At 30.1% G+C, this 17,866-nt stretch overlaps 3 protein-coding genes across 4 annotated transcripts; 1 reads left to right on the forward strand and 2 right to left on the reverse strand.

Annotated features, from left to right (window-relative positions):
• Positions 1–5,906: 5,906 nt before the first annotated feature.
• LOC145007312 (uncharacterized) lies at positions 5,907–6,586 on the reverse strand. Its single transcript, XM_078966271.1, has 2 exons — positions 6,322–6,586; positions 5,907–6,163 (listed from the first exon to the last, which is right to left on the reverse strand). The coding sequence occupies exons 1-2, from the start codon at positions 6,584–6,586 to the stop codon at positions 5,907–5,909; spliced, it is 522 nt and encodes a 173-aa protein (XP_078822397.1).
• Positions 6,587–8,505: 1,919 nt separating this feature from the next.
• Positions 8,506–10,803, forward strand: LOC145006279 (ARM repeat superfamily protein). Its single transcript, XM_078965372.1, has 6 exons — positions 8,506–9,069; positions 9,385–9,668; positions 9,749–9,877; positions 9,980–10,102; positions 10,187–10,473; positions 10,556–10,803. The coding sequence occupies exons 1-6, from the start codon at positions 8,628–8,630 to the stop codon at positions 10,677–10,679; spliced, it is 1,389 nt and encodes a 462-aa protein (XP_078821498.1). The 5' UTR covers positions 8,506–8,627; the 3' UTR covers positions 10,680–10,803.
• Positions 10,804–14,153: 3,350 nt separating this feature from the next.
• LOC145004743 (peptidyl-prolyl cis-trans isomerase CYP40-like) lies at positions 14,154–17,119 on the reverse strand. Of its 2 annotated transcripts, XM_078963727.1 has the most exons (9): positions 16,670–17,117; positions 16,001–16,504; positions 15,840–15,927; positions 15,713–15,765; positions 14,963–15,067; positions 14,784–14,859; positions 14,646–14,683; positions 14,465–14,549; positions 14,154–14,354 (listed from the first exon to the last, which is right to left on the reverse strand). In XM_078963727.1, the coding sequence occupies exons 1-8, from the start codon at positions 16,838–16,840 to the stop codon at positions 14,496–14,498; spliced, it is 1,089 nt and encodes a 362-aa protein (XP_078819853.1). In that variant the 5' UTR covers positions 16,841–17,117; the 3' UTR covers positions 14,154–14,354; positions 14,465–14,495. The 2 variants fall into 2 exon arrangements, 1 of the variants encoding a protein (XP_078819853.1); XR_013662433.1 differs by lacking the exon at positions 14,154–14,354 and having other exon boundaries at positions 14,968–15,067; positions 16,670–17,119.
• Positions 17,120–17,866: the final 747 nt, after the last annotated feature.

The following is a 17,866-nucleotide window of genomic DNA, read 5'->3' on the forward strand; positions in this document are numbered from 1 at the left end:
AAAATTCATGAAGTCTGCAGACCACCTCTGCAATCCTTTGTAGCAGAAGAGGTGGAACAAACGGCTGCAGCCTATAATAAGAAACATGTTTGTTTTTTAACATCTGCAGACTGCTGCAGTAAACTAAAATTTAAATAAACTAATTTTATAAACTGAAATAATTCTCAACATTGAAATTTAATAATTCTAGTCTTAAAACATTGAAAATAATAATAACAATAACATGTAAAAAACAAAAATATAAAACTTTTTTTTAAAAAAAAAAAAGAACATAAAAAAATGTAAAAAAACCTAATAGTTTTATTCTAGAAAAAAAAACTAATTTAAAAAAAGCATTAAAAAAGAAAATAATAAAAAATTTAAGAAAGTATTGCAAACGTTGTTTACAAAGTTCGTAAAAAATTACACACGTTAAAAAAAATGTAATTGAAATTGAAAATATTATTAATAAAACGATAAAAAAATTAAAAAAAAAACAAATTAAAAAATCGTGGAAATTATAAAAATAAATTGTATCACATCCGTAAATAAAAATTTAAGAAAATCAAAGTTTAAAAAAAAAGAAATTAAAAAAAATTATACAAAAATTCTTGAAAAAACACTTAGAAAAAAATGAAAGTTGAAGAGGTTAGAAGAGGCAGGTCAAGTGTTGCGCCACGCAACACACGCGCAGAGGTTTTGTAGTCTGAAGTCTTCCGAAAAACAAACTGCTGCGAGAGGGAAAGTGTTGCGCGTGTGCTGCGCCGCGCAACAATAAGTGGTTTGAAGAGGTTTTTATAGAAAAACAAACAGCACATTAGTGACTTCTCCCACTCCCTCCCCTACCCCACCTCCTCCAACTCATCCCATGGTCACTCGCTCCCACGCTGGGTCCCTCAGGGATTCTTTTGGCAACCCTATGTTGACTTTGATGACACTTTTAATCCTATTGTCAAACCCGCCACCATCCATCCGTCCTGAGCATTGTGATATCCAAACATTGTCACAAACATCAGTTGGATGTCAAAAATGCATTTCTTCATGGTGACCCCTATGAGGAGATCTACATGAAACAACCTTCTGGGTATACCCATCCTACCTTTCCTCATCAAGTTTGCTGTCTTCGTAAAGCCCTCTATGGTCTTAAATAAGCCCCCCCCCCCCCCCATGTCTTGGTATCAATGATTTGTTGTCTTTGTCACCTCTCTTGGCTTTACTAGCAGTCAATCCGACTGTTCTCTCTTTACCTATCACTCGAGTTCTAATCATATTTTCCTCATCCTCTATGTTGATGATATTATTCTCATTGCTTCTTCTTTGACTCTTATATCTAGCATTATATTCTGTTTATTATCTAAATTCCTTATGTCCGATTTGGGCTCTCTTTCCTTCTTCTTCGGTAATGTTACGTCTCGTACTAACAAAGGTTTGTTCTTGTATCAAACCTCCTTTGCTAAAGAAAGTTTGTTAAGTGCTGACATGGCATCTTGTAATCCGTGTAACACCCCTTCTAACACAAAATCCAAACTCTATCCTCATAGTCCTCCTCTCACTGATCCCACTCTATACCGGAGTCTTGTTGGCGCTTTACAGTATCTTACCTCCATTCCTCCTAACATTGCATATGTTGTCCAACAAATTTGTCTCTTTATGTATTATCTACGTGAACCTTATTTACTCGATCTTAAGCGCATCCTCTGTTATATTCAGGGTACTTTATCTCATGGTCTCTCTATTCAATCTGCTTCCATTGTTTGCTTGGTTTCTTATTCTGATGCTGATTGGGCCGAATGTCCTCACACTTGTCGGTCCACTTTTGGTTTTTGTGTTTATCTTGGCAGTAATCTCGTTTCTTGGTCCTCCAAACACCAACACACGAGGGAATGAATATAGGTAACTCATTTCAAATCTGCCGCTTAAGCACTCCATCGTACCGGACAGACATAACAGATCTTATTCATATATGAATATATATATATATATATATATATATATATATATATATATATATATATGAATAATTCTATTCATATACGAATACGAATATTCATATCTGAATAAGTATATCGAAGATGGTTATTCATATATGAATATGGCGGTGGTGGGTGGTGGCGGAGGTGGTAGTTGGTTGTGGAGGTGGTGGTGGTGGTGGCGGTGGTGATTGGTGGTAGTGGTTGGTGGCGGAGGGAGGTGGTGTATTCATATATAAAATACATTTATATTTATATTCATATATGAATACTACTCATCCTTCATCGGCCCGTACGCCGGAGCATTTTGTATCAAAAATAAATGATCGACTGAGAATGATTTCCTCCTATTATCAACATTTTTTTTAATTGAACATATATATATATATATATATATATATATATATATATATATATATATATATATATATATATATATATATATACCCTAATTAAAAGTTTTGTCATGATATTATTTTCCAAACGTAATTATCTATGTTTAGACCATACGGTATACAAGCCACAAATTGGTTCGTGGTTGAGGTGGCAATGGACCACGACCATACACACCAGCCCGACTGGTCGTGGTTGCTTCATTTCGTGGTGATTCGTGGTGGATGATTCTAAATGGCCAATGAAATTGTTGCTTGATCGATTGTGAGCAACGGATCAATATTAAATATGTGACGTTCACACTTTTTTTTTTTTTTTTTACCTTTCAAACATCATTAAATATGTGACGTTCACACTAGTATTTAAAAAAAATGATTTTCATGTATTTTTGAATTAAATTTAATTAAAAAATGAGGTGGAGTGATGTGTTTAATGGTAGGTATCCCATGGTTAGTTGTGTGGAGTGTGGTGATAATGTGGCACTTGTCATTATAGTGATTAGTGTTAGGTATATAATGGATGACTTTATATATTAAGGTGTTGTTTGTTTTATTTTTTTTTTTAAATATCTTCAAACCATTTTTTGTTTTGCGGCGCAACACACGCACAACACTTTCTCTATCGCAGCAGTTTCTTATTTTGGAAGGCGTCAGACTACAAAACATATGTGTGTGTGCTGCGTGGCACAACACTTGACTTGCTTGTTCAAACCTATTCAGCTTTCATTTTTCCAAGTGTTTTTTTCATAGAATTTTGGTATAACTTTTTTTTTAACTATTTTTTTTAAACTTTGATTTTTTTTAAAAACTATTATATATGGATCTGATACAATTTCTTTTTATAGTTTCCACAAAATTTTTTAACTTGATTTTAAAAAAAAAAAAAAAAAAACTTTGATTTTTTTTTTTTTACCGTTTCTATTAATAATATTTTCAGATTTATTTGCATCTTTTTTAACGTGTGCAATTTTTTACGAATTTTGTAGACATCGTTTGCAATAATTTCTTAATTTTTTTTTTTATGTTTTTTAAAATTAGATTTTTTTCTATAATAAAACTGGTAGCTTCTTTTATATTTTTTAAAGTGTTTTTTAAAAAGTTTTATATTTTTATTTTTTTACATGTTCTTTTTAGTATTCTTTCAATGTTTTAAGACTAGAATTATTAAAATTTCAGTGTTGAGAACTATTTCCAGTTTATAAAATTAATTTATTTAAATTTTAGTTTACTGCAGATGTTAAAAAAACAAACATGCTTCTTATTATAGATTGCAGCCGTTTGTTCCACCTCTTCTGGTACAGAGGATTACATGGGTGGTGTACAGATTTCATGAATTTTATATTCGAAAAAACAAAAAACACCTAAGTATCATTCAAATTTTGCTCTATGTTTAGTAGGCCTTTAAGGCTTGAATTACTAGGTTGTGTATGACTTCTTTGAGAAATTTTGAATTAAATTGTTTTTTGTTTTTAAAAAATATGATCAAAATATGCAATTTTTTCTATTATTTGCTCATAAATAAAACCTACAGAACTAATAGGGATAATGTCATAAAAACCCTCAAGTTTTCAGGGTTTTGTCGGTTTTGTCCAAAGTTGAATTTTATGTCCGTTTTTACTCTTAACATTTTCCAAAAAAATATGTTCGGTTTTACCCTTTTACCGATGATAACATGTTACCATTATATTAACTTCGTAAAAAAAACCATTAAGTTTATAGTTTTTTTACGTTTTTACCCTTAAGTTTATAATTTTTTTAACACTTTTGCCCTATGTATTTTTTCTTTCATATTATACGTATTCAAGCAGAAAAATAATACTTATAAACGAAAAAAAAATTAATTAAATATTATATTTACATTTTTTAATGTTAATTCTTTATATATATATATATATATATATATATATATATATGTGTGTGTGTGTGTGTGTGTGTGCATGTATGGGTTTTTTTTATCTTGGATAAACCATTTAAGATGTATAAAAACAAATTAATATGTTTTTAGAACTACAAATACATATTTTTATATATTTAAAAATATACATATCAATAAAAAAAAGTTGTTCATTCATAAACATGTTTATATAAGTATATACATATCTTTTAGAAGTGTAAATATGTATTTTGATATATGTTTTTTTTAAAGTATAAATATATTTTTAGAAGTATAGATACATATGTATATATAAAAATGTAAAAATATGTATTTATACTTCTAAAAACTATATCTATAAAACACATATGCATAATTCTAAAAATATTATTTATCTTTTTAAATGGTATAACCATGCAAAAACACAAATACACACAAACAAACAAACATATATATATATATATATATATATATATATATATATATATATATATATATATATATATATATAACATTAAAAAAATATAAATACAATATTTAATTAAATATTTTTTCATATATAAATATGATTTTTCTGTATGAATATGTATATTATGAAAAAATATACTTAGGCTAAAAATATAGAAAAATTTTAAACTTAATGGTAAAAATGCAAAAAAAAATGGTAAACTTAAGGGTTTTTTTGCGGATTTAATATAATGGTAACTTGAAAAACCTGTTATCACTGGTAAATGGTAAAACCGACCATTTTTACGAAAATATTCGGGTAAATACAGACATAAATTTCAACTTTGGACAAAACCGATAAAACCCTAAAAACTTGAGGGTTTTTATGACATTAACCCAAACTAATAATCATAAATCATTGTTTAAATTTCAAAAGCAGATTACTGATAATGGAAGTCAATCGTCAACGACAATAGCACATACGTTGGAATTATATGGTCAAAGAAAGCACTAAAATTTCACAATGGATAGCTTTATTCCATCTTGGACATTATATGTGGCACATATTGTTATATTGGTACGAATAGTACTATAATATAAAATGCATAATTTAACAATTTTAATCTACAAAAAAAATCATAGGAATATTAATAAGCATATAATTATTTATTATTTAGTTAATAAAATAGTTATTAAAATATATATTCATAATAATAATAAAAAATTCATAGTTAAATAAATCTTTGGCAATAGATATATTAATAATGATAAAGCCAACAAAAAATAAAGGAGTTTGACTTCCCCATTTGCATGTCAATTGTGTTGGTAAAAATGAAAATAATCCTATGTGTTAATACTTAGAATTTTGTTTATTTTTTCTTCAATTATATTTGACTATTTGACTTATGTAACGATCTTTTATGTCTATATACCAAACGAGCTAAAACATAAAACTTTCTTATTCTTGTTAAAATCTTGTTATGAATTGATACATACTAAAATGAACTAATAACTCCCTTGTTATCTCACTATATAGATTTATCTTTTTTATTACAACTCTATCAAGACAATACATTTCAAATTGTAGAAGTAAAGTACGTGAAGCACAACAAACAATACATAGAAGCAAAAAAGTAAATATTGAAACACTCATTATTTTCTTGTGTCTAAAAATGATAAACCTAAAACAATGAAAAAAAACTTATTCTTCTTTCTTCAATTGGTTTAAAATGAACATTAAAGCGTTCAAAACCAACGAAACAACGGCATTACTGAAAATTTCATTCCAGATTGGCAATGAAAACCGTTGCTTTCTCCACAAGCAAAATAATATGGCTTCCATTTGTTTAACACGAACTCAAACCCTTCTCCTCCACCTTGTGATGTGTTTGCCACAAGTTTTGCCCATTTTAGATCACACCTCAAAAAACTCCATAGATTTGGTAGCAAATAAATGCTATGTGGATGTAAATTGGTAGTGCTAGGTGGATCAAATTTAAACACTGCAATACCACACATTTCAACGTTAAATCATGATATGTATTAGATCAATAACATTTGTAAAGATTTTCGTTGAACAAAATATATCATGTTATTTAAATGAAAGACTTAGAAACTACATGCATGGTGTCTCATGCATGTCTTCATGCATGATACATACCTAGAGTGTCGTTGAAGAAGAATGGGGCATTTGTTCGAGCCCATTCAGTGTAATTAAAGCCAAAACGCCAGTTGTTAGATCCACCGACAATGATTCTTCTAGAGCTATGAAAAGGGTTCTTGTGTCTAAATGGCTCGTTTGTATTGTTGAAGTTGAAGTTCCAATTTTGGGGACCTTTTTGGAAATTCGCATTGCTTGATGCAACTGTGAATATTGCGGAAATTACGGCTATTAGGAGAAGGGAATGTGTGTACGTCAAAGCCATTTTACTCAAGTTTTCTTTAATAGATGGAAAGAGACTTGAAAGTAATGAATTTGGCTAAGGTGGTGATTTATGAAGTTTGGAGAAAATGTGTTTATATAGAGATTAATGAGGCTAACAATTGAAGTAAGAAATGGAATTGAGCCTAAGTTTGTTTAGTTGGGTTGGTGTAATGTTGAAAATTTGTGGATTTTTAAGTTTTTGTGTTCTCATTTGCGTGCAGAAAAATTTCAACATATGGAAGTGGATTATGGTCCAAAATGGAAACATTTTCAACAATTTGACCCATTATAACCTAAACGAAAACATTTCCTTAGCAATTTAATTTGTTGGTGAACTTTAAGTAAATTACGATGGAATTAGTTGTCATTTTTACAATTAACTTGGAAAAATGCATTTTAAAAAATTTAGTTGGATCATTTAACGTGATAACCTACAATTTATAAATTTCAATCTAAAATCAAGTTTTATTAAGTAAAAGCTTTTTCTTTTCTTTTTTTCTTTTTTTTGAAAAAAAAAACACCAAAGAAAATTGTGTGGAAAGACAAAAATGACCCATATGATTTCTAGCTATTTCTGTTGATCCAAATAATTAATTAGGGTTGTAAACGAGTTGAATGTTTAAAAAACGTTTAACATAAAGTTCATTTATATATTAATGAATGAACATGAATACAAATTATTGTTGTTAAACGAATGAAAATGAACAGTTTTTTTGTTGATTAATTTATATTAATAAATGTTTGTTTATGAAATCCATTTGTTTTCCCATTTAAGTTCTTATTTATATATATATATATATATATATATATATATATATATATATATATATATATATATATATATATATATTCACAAGAGGATTAAGGAACATGAAACTTTAGATAGTTTATGTTTTGATCACTGCCTTTTATATCTTTAGATTTTTGCCACATAAATATTTATTTATATTTATATATATTTAATTGTGTTTGTTTATCTCTGTTTATTTATATTTTGTTCGTTTATGTTCATTTAATATGTTCAAACAAAGATAAACAATGTGATTTATTAAACGGACAAACATGACCATTAAAAGTTTGTTTTTTTATTTGTTCATATTCATTTGTTATTTGGTTAACTTTAACGAATGAACATGAATAAACCGTTCACGTCTGGTCTACTTACGCACTAGGGGTGTGCATGGGTCGGTTTTGAACTCAAACCCAACCCAACCCATAAATGGTCGGTTTCTGGTTTTTAGAACCCAATAGGATCGATTTCTGGTCGGTTCGGTTTCTTGGGTTCTGAGGTCGGTTTGGGCGGTTTTTTGGTTTCTTGGGTTCAACCCATACACTCACGGGTTCTGGGTTTAAACCCATGGGTTTAAGGTTTTAACCCATTTTCCATAAATGAAGCAACAAGTTAGATACTTAAAAAAATAACAAATTTAAGTTAAGTACTTCAAAAAACATGACTCTTACACAAATAGTCAATTACAAGTTACAACTAAAGCCCGAAATAGTCTATTACAACTAAAACACAATCAAGTATGGGTGGTTTCTTGGGTTGGATGGGTCGGTTTCTTGGGGCGGTTTGTCGGTTTTAAGTATGGGTCGGTTTCTTGGGTTGGATGGGTCGGTTTCTGGTTAGAAACCGAACCCGAACCCGATTTTTCGGTTTCTAAAAATATCAAACCCAAACCGTCGGTTTTGCTTCGGTTTCGGTTTTTTCGGTTTCGGTTTTGTCGGTTTTAATCGGTTTCTCGGTTTTTTGGTTTGGGTTTGCTCACCCCTATTACGCACGGTCAAAGTGATTACTTTTTAGCAAATTGGGCCGGCTTTATAATTATACGAAAATGTGATGTGACTTTTGCAATTATTTGAATCCATGGGCAATTTTTGTAAATAGATTAAATTTGAATGTAATTTGTGCCTTTTGGACATTCTGGAAAGAGCTTAAAATTTTCAAAGAAAGTCTCACTCACGCACTCCGTTTCCACCCTCATTCCACCACCGCCATTTCTCCGGCAACCACCAACGCTACCACCGGTGAGACATCAGGCATGGCCCCTGCAAAGCCCAGCATTCGGTCGATCTCGCAACAAGCATTCGATGAAATGGTTAAAGAAAACATAGACGATCTAGGTATGGAGCCAACGGAAGCCCTAAGCGACGCCATCGAAACCCTCACTCTTCAAGGCGTAGATCTCTCTGGTATCGTCACCTCTACACTCCCCGGAGAAACCAATCCGGTGATCCAATCACTTGACAGAATCAAAGAATTACAGAGTTCGGATTGGACAGACAAAGCAGTCTTAGACGAGGCGCGATGTTTGTTAGATCATTTGACGGAATTGTCCCGTGTTGAGGGATCTGGAAATGCTGCGATTGCTACGAGAAACGGAGGTGTAGAATTGATGTGCTCTGTTTGTTCGAAGCTTCGCGATATTGGCCGTGATTCTGTACTTGTATCGGCTTTGAATGCATTGGCTGCATTTCTCCATGGTATGAATGGTTAACTCTATGCTTTTACTTAATTTTTCAATGTAGTACTGGAGTTCTATCGATCTCTCATTTTATTGATCCGATATGTGCGATATCTTTTGTCAATTGTGACATTGATTAGTGTTCTGGAGCAAGAATTCAAATGTTTAAACTGATAATAAGTAGAAGCTTATGTAGTTCTACTCCTTCATGCTTGTGGTTCAGATTCACTTACAGGAGTACCTATTCAATACTAAGCTTCTTCTTTGTAACCTTTCACCTTTAAGATCTTTACATTGAGAGTCGTAAGATCATGAATACAATCTTTCAATGCAGATCTTCAAAGTACAGAAACTTTCAGGCAAAGTGGAGGACCAAAACTCGTGATTGGTATCCTAACTGATGAAACTCAAAATGTAAACATCTTGAACAGTGCCTTCTCTGTTGTTGCTGCTTCTGCAACTGGTAATGAGGTTCTCAAGGAAGCATATGTCGAACTACACATAGATGAGTTAATAGTTAAAATCATGAAGAACTATAAAAAAGGAAGCATCTCAAGTTTATATGATGCCATTCGAGTGCTTTTAGCAGCTGATGATACCCGTGTAATCGCTTCACAAGTAAGTAACATACAAAAATACATAAACACTTCATTCTAAATGTTCTTGAAACATTAAACAAATCATACATCCCCAATTAGGTTTATGGGTATGCTCGAAAATTTGCTAAACTTGGAATTGCTGAAGCTCTTGCTGAGTCACTTGATGATGAACTTAACTCATCAAGCCTGGTTTCAATAACAATTGCACTAAAAGCCATTTCAGTTAATGTAAGTACTAAAACTTATCAATTATCAATTATCATATCCCATTAAAATTTATCTTCTATTCTTCTTCTCCTTCTTTTCTTGATCTTTCTGGGATACTTTCAGGATGAAATATGCAGATCAGTTGCTGAAAAAGGTGGTATAGATTCACTACTCAATACTATCGATGAATCTGGCATACAAGGGAACAAAACTGTAGCCAAATCTTGCTGTTCTTTGTTATCAAAGGTTCAATCTTTTTATAAATTTTTAATTTTTATACTATTTCCCAAAAAGGGTATCAAGAATCTTGAGATATTTTCTTTTGGGTAGTTGGCAGGAAGTGACTTTAACAAGAGTGCTATAATTGAAAGGAGAGGTTTGAATAGACTCATCACACTTTCCAACAGACTTCATGATGATCCTTCTGTTATCCAAGAGGTGATGACCATCATAAGCACCCTGTGCCTGCGCTCACCTGATCATGCAGCCATGGCCATGGAAACTGGAGCAGGAGAGCTTGCAATTCAAACTATGAAGAAGTTTCCTGAAGCATCTCAGTTGCAGAAATTTTCATGTCTCATGATTCGTAATCTTGTTGCTAGGAATACAGAAAACAGGTGGATTATTATTATTATTATTATTATTTTTAGTTTTAATCAAAATTTGGAAATTATATCTTTTTAATTTTTTTTTGGATAGGTCTATTTTGTTGAATAATGGTATTGAGAAGATGATAAGGAATGCGAAAGAAAACCATAAAAGTTGTAGAGAAGCTGGGACTGATGCACTTAGAGACTTGGGGGTTGAAAATTATAATTCATAGCTACTGTTGCCTAAAAATATGTTATCTTTTTATGATATATGATTTTTTTTAAGACTTTATAGAAATTGTTATGTGAGAGAGGTATGTTTTTTTACCTTTCTTTATATGAAAAATGTTTTTTTTACTTGGCTATGAACCTTGGTAGAAGATAAGTATGACCACAAGGGCAAATATGTCATTTTGTAGATGGAGGTTCCCTTGATCCAAATCACATTTAGAGTTAACTCTGAAATTTTTTGAGGTTGGCTAAAAAGACATTTTCATTTGCTTCTAGATGCTAGGTATGTTTGGTGAAGGTCAAAGTTAGTGAATATAGGTCAAAGTTGGTCAATAATCGGTCAATATGAGCAAGCTAGCTAACAAAAACTAATCGGATTTGTCAGTCATTAATCGGACTTAATGGTAATTAATTGGTCAAAATTAGCAAAATAATCGAAATGTTTATATTTTAAATAATTTTTTTTATAACTTAGGGTCTCCAATTAATCTCTGATTAATCATAGGCTGATAAATCTTTTGACCCTGTCGATCAACTAGTTACTATCTAGTGATTTTTACAATCTTGGTATTCATCTAGGTGAGCTAATGTTTGAGTTTCTAAAATCTTTGAAGTCATGGTTATATAAATGTAAATAATTTTTTTTTTTTTTTTTTATAATACAAATGTGGGGCTAGAGGTTGAATTTAAGGTGGATGATTATCTTGTTTGGATGGTTGTGATGAGGTTTTATTTATCGGTGTTGATTTCGTTTCCTTTGGTACCTCGGTTAGTAAATAACCATTGTGTTGGTGGGTATACATGTGGGTATTGGGTATCCCAGTTTATTATTTTGATTGACTAAAATTTACATGGTGGAATTTCCATTACCTAAAATCCTTTCACAATCTCATCTAAAAAATTAATTTAATTTTTGTAATAGTTACAATTTACAACAATATTAACAAGTTTTCCAACAACTCAACATACTGTCGACTTGGATGTTGGAGAACCAGAAACCTCATGAGTTTGAGGCTCTCAACTTTGTGGTTTTAATTTTGAATATGTATTTTGTAGAGTAGGATGTAAGTAACAAACTTTTTATTTCTAGTCACCTATAATATTATAATTTTGAAATTATATATATATATATATATATATATATATATATATATATATATATATATATATATATATATATATATATATATATATATATATATATATTTAAACGGTTTAATCTAGTAATCCGACATACAAACTCAAAATATCATAAATCATCTCAACCATACAGAATAAGCACATACCTGGACCAAAACCATCCTAAAGGTTTCAAGATTGGTTTTTCCATTCGGGTTTGAATATATTCGTCATCCCTATTTCTTTGGTTTATTATACGGGATCCAAGTACCTTAAACTAAGTCTAATTAAGACTTAATAGTCTGATTGATTGATGCACATTCAAGGTAGTTTTGGGATGATAATGTCATGTTATGTGGAAAATTATATAAATGGTTGGTTCATGTGACTGCATTAATTCTCATTCCCATTTGTTTCGTTTGTTTTTGATGACCAATACACTTCTATATAATTGTTTTTTTTTTTTTTTTTTTTTTTTTTTTTTTTTTTTGTATTGTGTTGTTATTTATATATTGTCTTGAACAAACATTTCTTTGAGGACATTTATGTTGTTAATTTTACCAAGTGCCATATACACCTTTTGGTATGTCTACTCAAAACTTTGCCATCTAAACACTACCCCACAACCAAAGGACTAAGGAGCAATGACTTCTACTAGCTCTTTAGCTCCTCGTATAAAAATATTTGAGTGTTTTCTCGGAACCTATAACCTTATTAGGTGGAAGCCATTGATCTTATTAATCTTTAGGCCTTAGACTATGGAGAGTAGTTACACTCAAGTCATCGGAAAAACGTTATCAATACGTCACGTTAGCTCTACCACCAATTCACTAAACATTGGAAATGGTTACCACTCTATATCATTTATATTTTTATACTTTTTATTTTTTTAAAATTAGATTAAATAAAAAAACATAATTATAAACTTAAATAATCATTTTACTAATTAAAAAAATCAAATAAGCATATTATTAGTTATTAAAATTAAATAAACATATATAGTTATATATAGTTGAGGTTTAACTTAATTCAAAAAAAAGTAAGAGGTTATAATAAGATTAAAAGACACAATCTCAAGGACCAAATTTGTAACTTCAATTAAAGCAAATTTTGTAACTTCATTTAAAGCAATTGCTCAATACCATTTTTTTTTTTTACTTAGATGGATATAAAGGAAAAGGAAAATAAAGGTCAAATACATGAACATTGTTGTTGCTGCTTGCTTATTCATCTTCTTCATCCGTGTTTACACCTACGTTACACCCAAACAACCAGCCTTAGGGGTGGTGTTCACGTGTCCTTACGCCAGACACATCAACAAGACACGTGGGTTAGTCCTTCCACTCCGATTAGCTTTATATGAAACATCAATAGGTTTAAAATAATGTTTTCAAATAAAATTTTCATAAACCATTAAAATAAAATTATGCACAGAACTTCACACACTTGTAACAATAGAATATATTATCAAAAGTGTAGACGACATCGCCAATTAATAAAAATAAATAATAAAATGTTATTCGTTTTTTGTGGACTGTTTAGTTCTTGTTTTATAAACTAAACCAATCCGAAATCCACTGTAATAATTATGTTTTGCTAAAAACCAATCCAAAAATATGAATATTTGAACTAAATAGTCCGATCCGAATTATCTAATTGGATAATTCAGTTAATAGTGAACATCTCTATGAACACTGGTTGTTTCGAAAACTCTAAAATTTCAAGAACAAATTTGAAATCCGATGAATACTTCGGAAATTTTGAGTAAAAAGTTCATTTTTATGCAAATCTAACAAAAAGTTAAACAAATATAGTAAATGTGAATTATATACAATATTATGATATTAAATGAGACATTAGATTGAAAAACTGTGATATTAAACACTTCGAAATCAACATTTCGGACATAACTATAAAGATTTTTTTTGGAATGGAACATTCAGAAGTAAGTAGTTATTTTTTAAAAACCGAAAAAATAGTTATTTTCTTTTAAAGTTCATTTATAATAGTTAGTTTACTCGATACCTATTCTTTAAAATACAACAAATGAGACATTAAGGTTTTTAAAACTACATTTAACATTTTCCCATTCCTAGTATATCTAAATCTATTAGTTTTTATAGCAATGAAGGTGTCGAAAAGCAAAACAAAATTAAAAAATATGTTAATATTAAATCATTAAGATAGTTTACAACTCTTAAAATGTTTAAAAAAACTCACCATGTTATAACTCAATATAATTTGTAGTAAATTATATCATTTAATTGTTCAAAGCTTTTTTTTGTACATAGCATAAAATAATGCGATGGGTCCTAATTAGTGAATTGTAACAAATTATCATTTAACTAGTTTAGAAATTTTGAAAGATGCAACTCACACCATTTAGATACATATTAAATACACCAAACCCAATAATACATGAATTCTTTTTTGTGTACACTTTATTTGATTCAACCCAATTCGAAACAAGTTTCTATAAAATTCTCAATTCTCTACATTTTAAAATTCGTAGGAAACACCCGACTATAAAAGGGAAGAATCCGACAAAATTTACGACCCTGAGATAAAAACAGAAAACATAAAATCATATAGTAAAAAAAAAAAAAATCCAAAATAGATTTCCATAACTATTTATATTTAAAGATCCAAACATTGCAATCCAAAATACCTCATTAATGAAAAAAATGGGTCCCACATATCTATGAGAAGATCTTGGAGTATGCCTTCTTCTCTCTCTCAACTCTATCAGCCTCCTACATATACAAATTTATAAAAAGAAATAATTAAAATTTCATATTGAACAATGAATATTGCATATAATGTAAAAAAATTTTAAAAAAGTAACAAACCTTCCTCAATGCAGCATTGAGTTCCCTTTTTATTCCAACTAGAAATATAAAGATTCGATTTTTATTAAAGAATGGAAATATAAAAAAAAAAAAAAAAAAAAAAGTAGTTTTTAATAAATTAATTGCTTATTGTCTAACCATCATTTGGTTCCAAATCTTTTGCTTTCTTGAAACTATTTATTGCAGCATCTATCTCATTGAGTGCCATATGTGCCTATATGATGAACACAATTATTATTTATTTATTTATTTTTAACAATAATTAAAGATCATTTTAATAAGTGAAATTGATTTTAATAAATGATGAAATGACCAACCTGACCTTGGCGAAACCAAGCTTTCGCATTGTTTCCACCGTCACGCAAGGCAAATTCTGTGTCCAACAACGCTCCTTTTGCATCGCCTATTTTTAACTTACAAGCCTGAGGGGTAAAATAGGAATTTTGGGTCGTTAATTGAGATAGAGCTTATATTTCTGCAATTAGATCGTGTATTGGTTATCATAAAACGAAATATACAGAAGATTTGTTTCTTTTCTAGACCGAATAAACTGTCTGTGTATGACTAAATGACCATTTTGCCCTTACGTTACAAAGAAACAAATTTCACCATGTTCTATCAGTTTTAATGTAAGATGAGTTTCGAGGAAAAAGGAAGAAATATAATTACAAAGAAACAAACCGTCTGAACGTGACTAAATGACCATTTTACCCTTACATTACAAAGAAACAAATTTCACATGTGTCTAAATGACCATTTTACCCTTACATTACAAAGAAAAAATTTCATGATGTTCATCAATTTTAGTGTAAGAGTAGTTGAGACGAAAAAAAAAGAATAAATACAATTACAAAGAAGCAAACCGTTTGAACGTGACTAAATGACCATTTTACCCTTATATTACAAAGAAACAAATTTCACGATGTTCATCAATTTTAGTATAAGAGGAGTTGAGAGAAGAAAAAAAAAAAAAAAAAAGAAGTAGAATTATGTAAAAAGCTCATATCTTAATAAATTATATCCTCATTAAGTAAAAAAGAAACAACAAATCAGAGAGATTAACTTACAGCACTATTTGTGAATATCTGAGCCTTTTTCTTCCCAAGAGAAATACTTCGGTCTGAAATTTTTTTAACAAATAAATGGAAAAATTAAATCTTTATCTTTATAACCAATAAAGAAATGTTGATATACCATCATCGATTCCTTCTTTCTCCCAACAGAGATCCAAATATCGCACAGCTTTTTTATACTTTCTCAGAGCCATTTTATGATCTTGCTTCTGTAGATAACAATGAGAGAAAGATATGCAAATTGCAACATGAAAACTGAAACGATTTATCTATATAAAGTACCTTGAAAGCTTCATTTCCACAAGCTCTGATTGAATCAACAGCATCCAACCACCAAGAAAGTTCAACAGAACCATTGTCGATATCTGCAGGCCAATCAGGATACACATCTCCATCTTTGAAAAAATTCCCAATTCCATCATCTTCACCTTCTTTGATTTCTCCACAATCTGCAATTACAACATCGAAAGTCGGGGAATCGTTGTCGCTAGTAGGAACATGCTCAATTGACTTCAAAACTCCCATTCCTTTAACTATCCTTCCGAACACAACATGCTTTCCATCTAGATGAGGAGTGCGAGTTGTAGTGATGAGAAATTGAGATCCGTTTGTGTTGGGGCCGGAGTTTGCCATTGATAACATTCCTTTTCTTTCATGTTTCATTTCGAAATTCTCGTCTTCGAAGTTTGAACCGTAGATCGATTCTCCTCCACTAGTGCCATCGCCTGAAGAAATGTCGCCGCCTTCGATCATACAGCTTTTGATGAGCTTGTGGAATCGAACTCCCTGAAGGCGTTGACACAATCGTTCATCAGTCAACTATTGAACTTTTCCGATGCGTTTTTCATGTTAATTTCAGTATTCAAGAACAATTCATACGTTTTTCGAATTCCAAATTAGAAACAGTTTATCCAAAACAACAAAAATCAGGAAGCATAACAAAAGAAAAACCTTATAGTGAAGGGGAACGCCGGTGATAGGGCTAACACCCTTTTCTCCGGTACAGAGTGCTCTGAAATTCTCGGAAGTTTTGGGGACAATATCAGTAAACAATTCCACCACTATTCTTCCCTCTAGTTCTCCATTAATGCTAATATCCAGATAACACCTCCCTCTCCTCATCTGTTTCTGTATCTCTCTGTGAAGATGAAGATGAAAGGTCTATCTATGTTAATGGCAGCTTGTAGCTGCAACTCAGCAACTGTATATATACATATTCGATGTATATATGTGCAGAAGAGACAAAAAAACGAAATAGAAATTGGAATTGAAACCCTAAAAAGGAATCGTGGTGTGTATATGAATAATGAATGAATCGAGGAATCGCATGGACAGGGTAACACTCCTGTCCCCTTTTTATCTAACTTCAATTTTGTTTCGCCATTTTCAATGCTTATTCTTTCTTTCTAAATTTGTCATATCATAATCATCAACTTTTTCGTATACTTTATAAAAATAACAAAAAAAAAAAAAAAAATACTAAAAGGTTTTCTTGAAGAATTATTAATTTACATTTACCTTCATGGGTTAATATTATCAAATTATACCGTATAAATTAGATAACTTTTAACAGTTTTTATTATATTTTCAACTAGGTGTGAGATCTATGTATTACATGGGTTTAATTAAAAAAAACAAATATAAAATTTTAATAATTTGAAAAGTTTGAATTTATAAGAAAAATAAGAAAAATTTGAATTATTAAAATTAATGAAACTTTAATGTATTGAATACATTACATATATAAATTATTTCTCATAAATACTTTACATATATATTACTTTACACATTAAATGTGGAATTTTGTTTTAATAATATGAAAAATACAATAAAATAACAAGTGGAAAATAGAAAATTTAAAAAATCTAGAAAATGACATTTGTCCAAATGAATAAGAAGATGACAAGTGGCAAAAAAACCTTCATTTATTAAGGAGGATCAGATATCTAATTATATTTTGAATAATTTATGCATTATATTTTCGGATACTTATGTCTTTTGCGAGAGATGTTTGGATGACTTAATATGCAGCTTTGAAAGATGTATTAAATACCCTAAACCAAGTCACAATATGACCATAATAACTTCTTTAGATTTTTTTTCTATTAATCAATGTATTTTTTATATTTATTCTTTGAGTATTCATGG

This window comes from Lactuca saligna, chromosome 7 (genome assembly GCF_052625555.1).
Source record: "Lactuca saligna cultivar CGN05327 chromosome 7, ASM5262555v1, whole genome shotgun sequence".
Lineage (NCBI taxonomy): Eukaryota > Viridiplantae > Streptophyta > Magnoliopsida > Asterales > Asteraceae > Lactuca > Lactuca saligna.

What these genes read in the sequence shown, in the direction of transcription:
- LOC145007312 (XM_078966271.1), bottom strand. Translation starts at nt 6,586, where the DNA reads ATGGCTTTGACGTACACACATTCCCTTCTCCTAATAGCCGTAATTTCC. An exon ending in CTTCTTCAACGACACTCTAG is followed by an intron (nt 6,164 to 6,321) that starts GTATGTATCATG and finishes GTGGTATTGCAG; the next exon opens with TGTTTAAATTTGATCCACCT.
- LOC145006279 (XM_078965372.1), top strand. Translation starts at nt 8,628, where the DNA reads ATGGCCCCTGCAAAGCCCAGCATTCGGTCGATCTCGCAACAAGCATTC. An exon ending in TAAAAGCCATTTCAGTTAAT is followed by an intron (nt 9,878 to 9,979) that starts GTAAGTACTAAA and finishes GGATACTTTCAG; the next exon opens with GATGAAATATGCAGATCAGT. An exon ending in GCTAGGAATACAGAAAACAG is followed by an intron (nt 10,474 to 10,555) that starts GTGGATTATTAT and finishes TTTTTTGGATAG; the next exon opens with GTCTATTTTGTTGAATAATG.
- LOC145004743 (XM_078963727.1), bottom strand. Translation starts at nt 16,840, where the DNA reads ATGAGGAGAGGGAGGTGTTATCTGGATATTAGCATTAATGGAGAACTA. An exon ending in AGATATTCACAAATAGTGCT is followed by an intron (nt 15,068 to 15,712) that starts GTAAGTTAATCT and finishes TTTACCCCTCAG; the next exon opens with GCTTGTAAGTTAAAAATAGG. An exon ending in TCAATGCTGCATTGAGGAAG is followed by an intron (nt 14,550 to 14,645) that starts GTTTGTTACTTT and finishes TTGTATATGTAG; the next exon opens with GAGGCTGATAGAGTTGAGAG.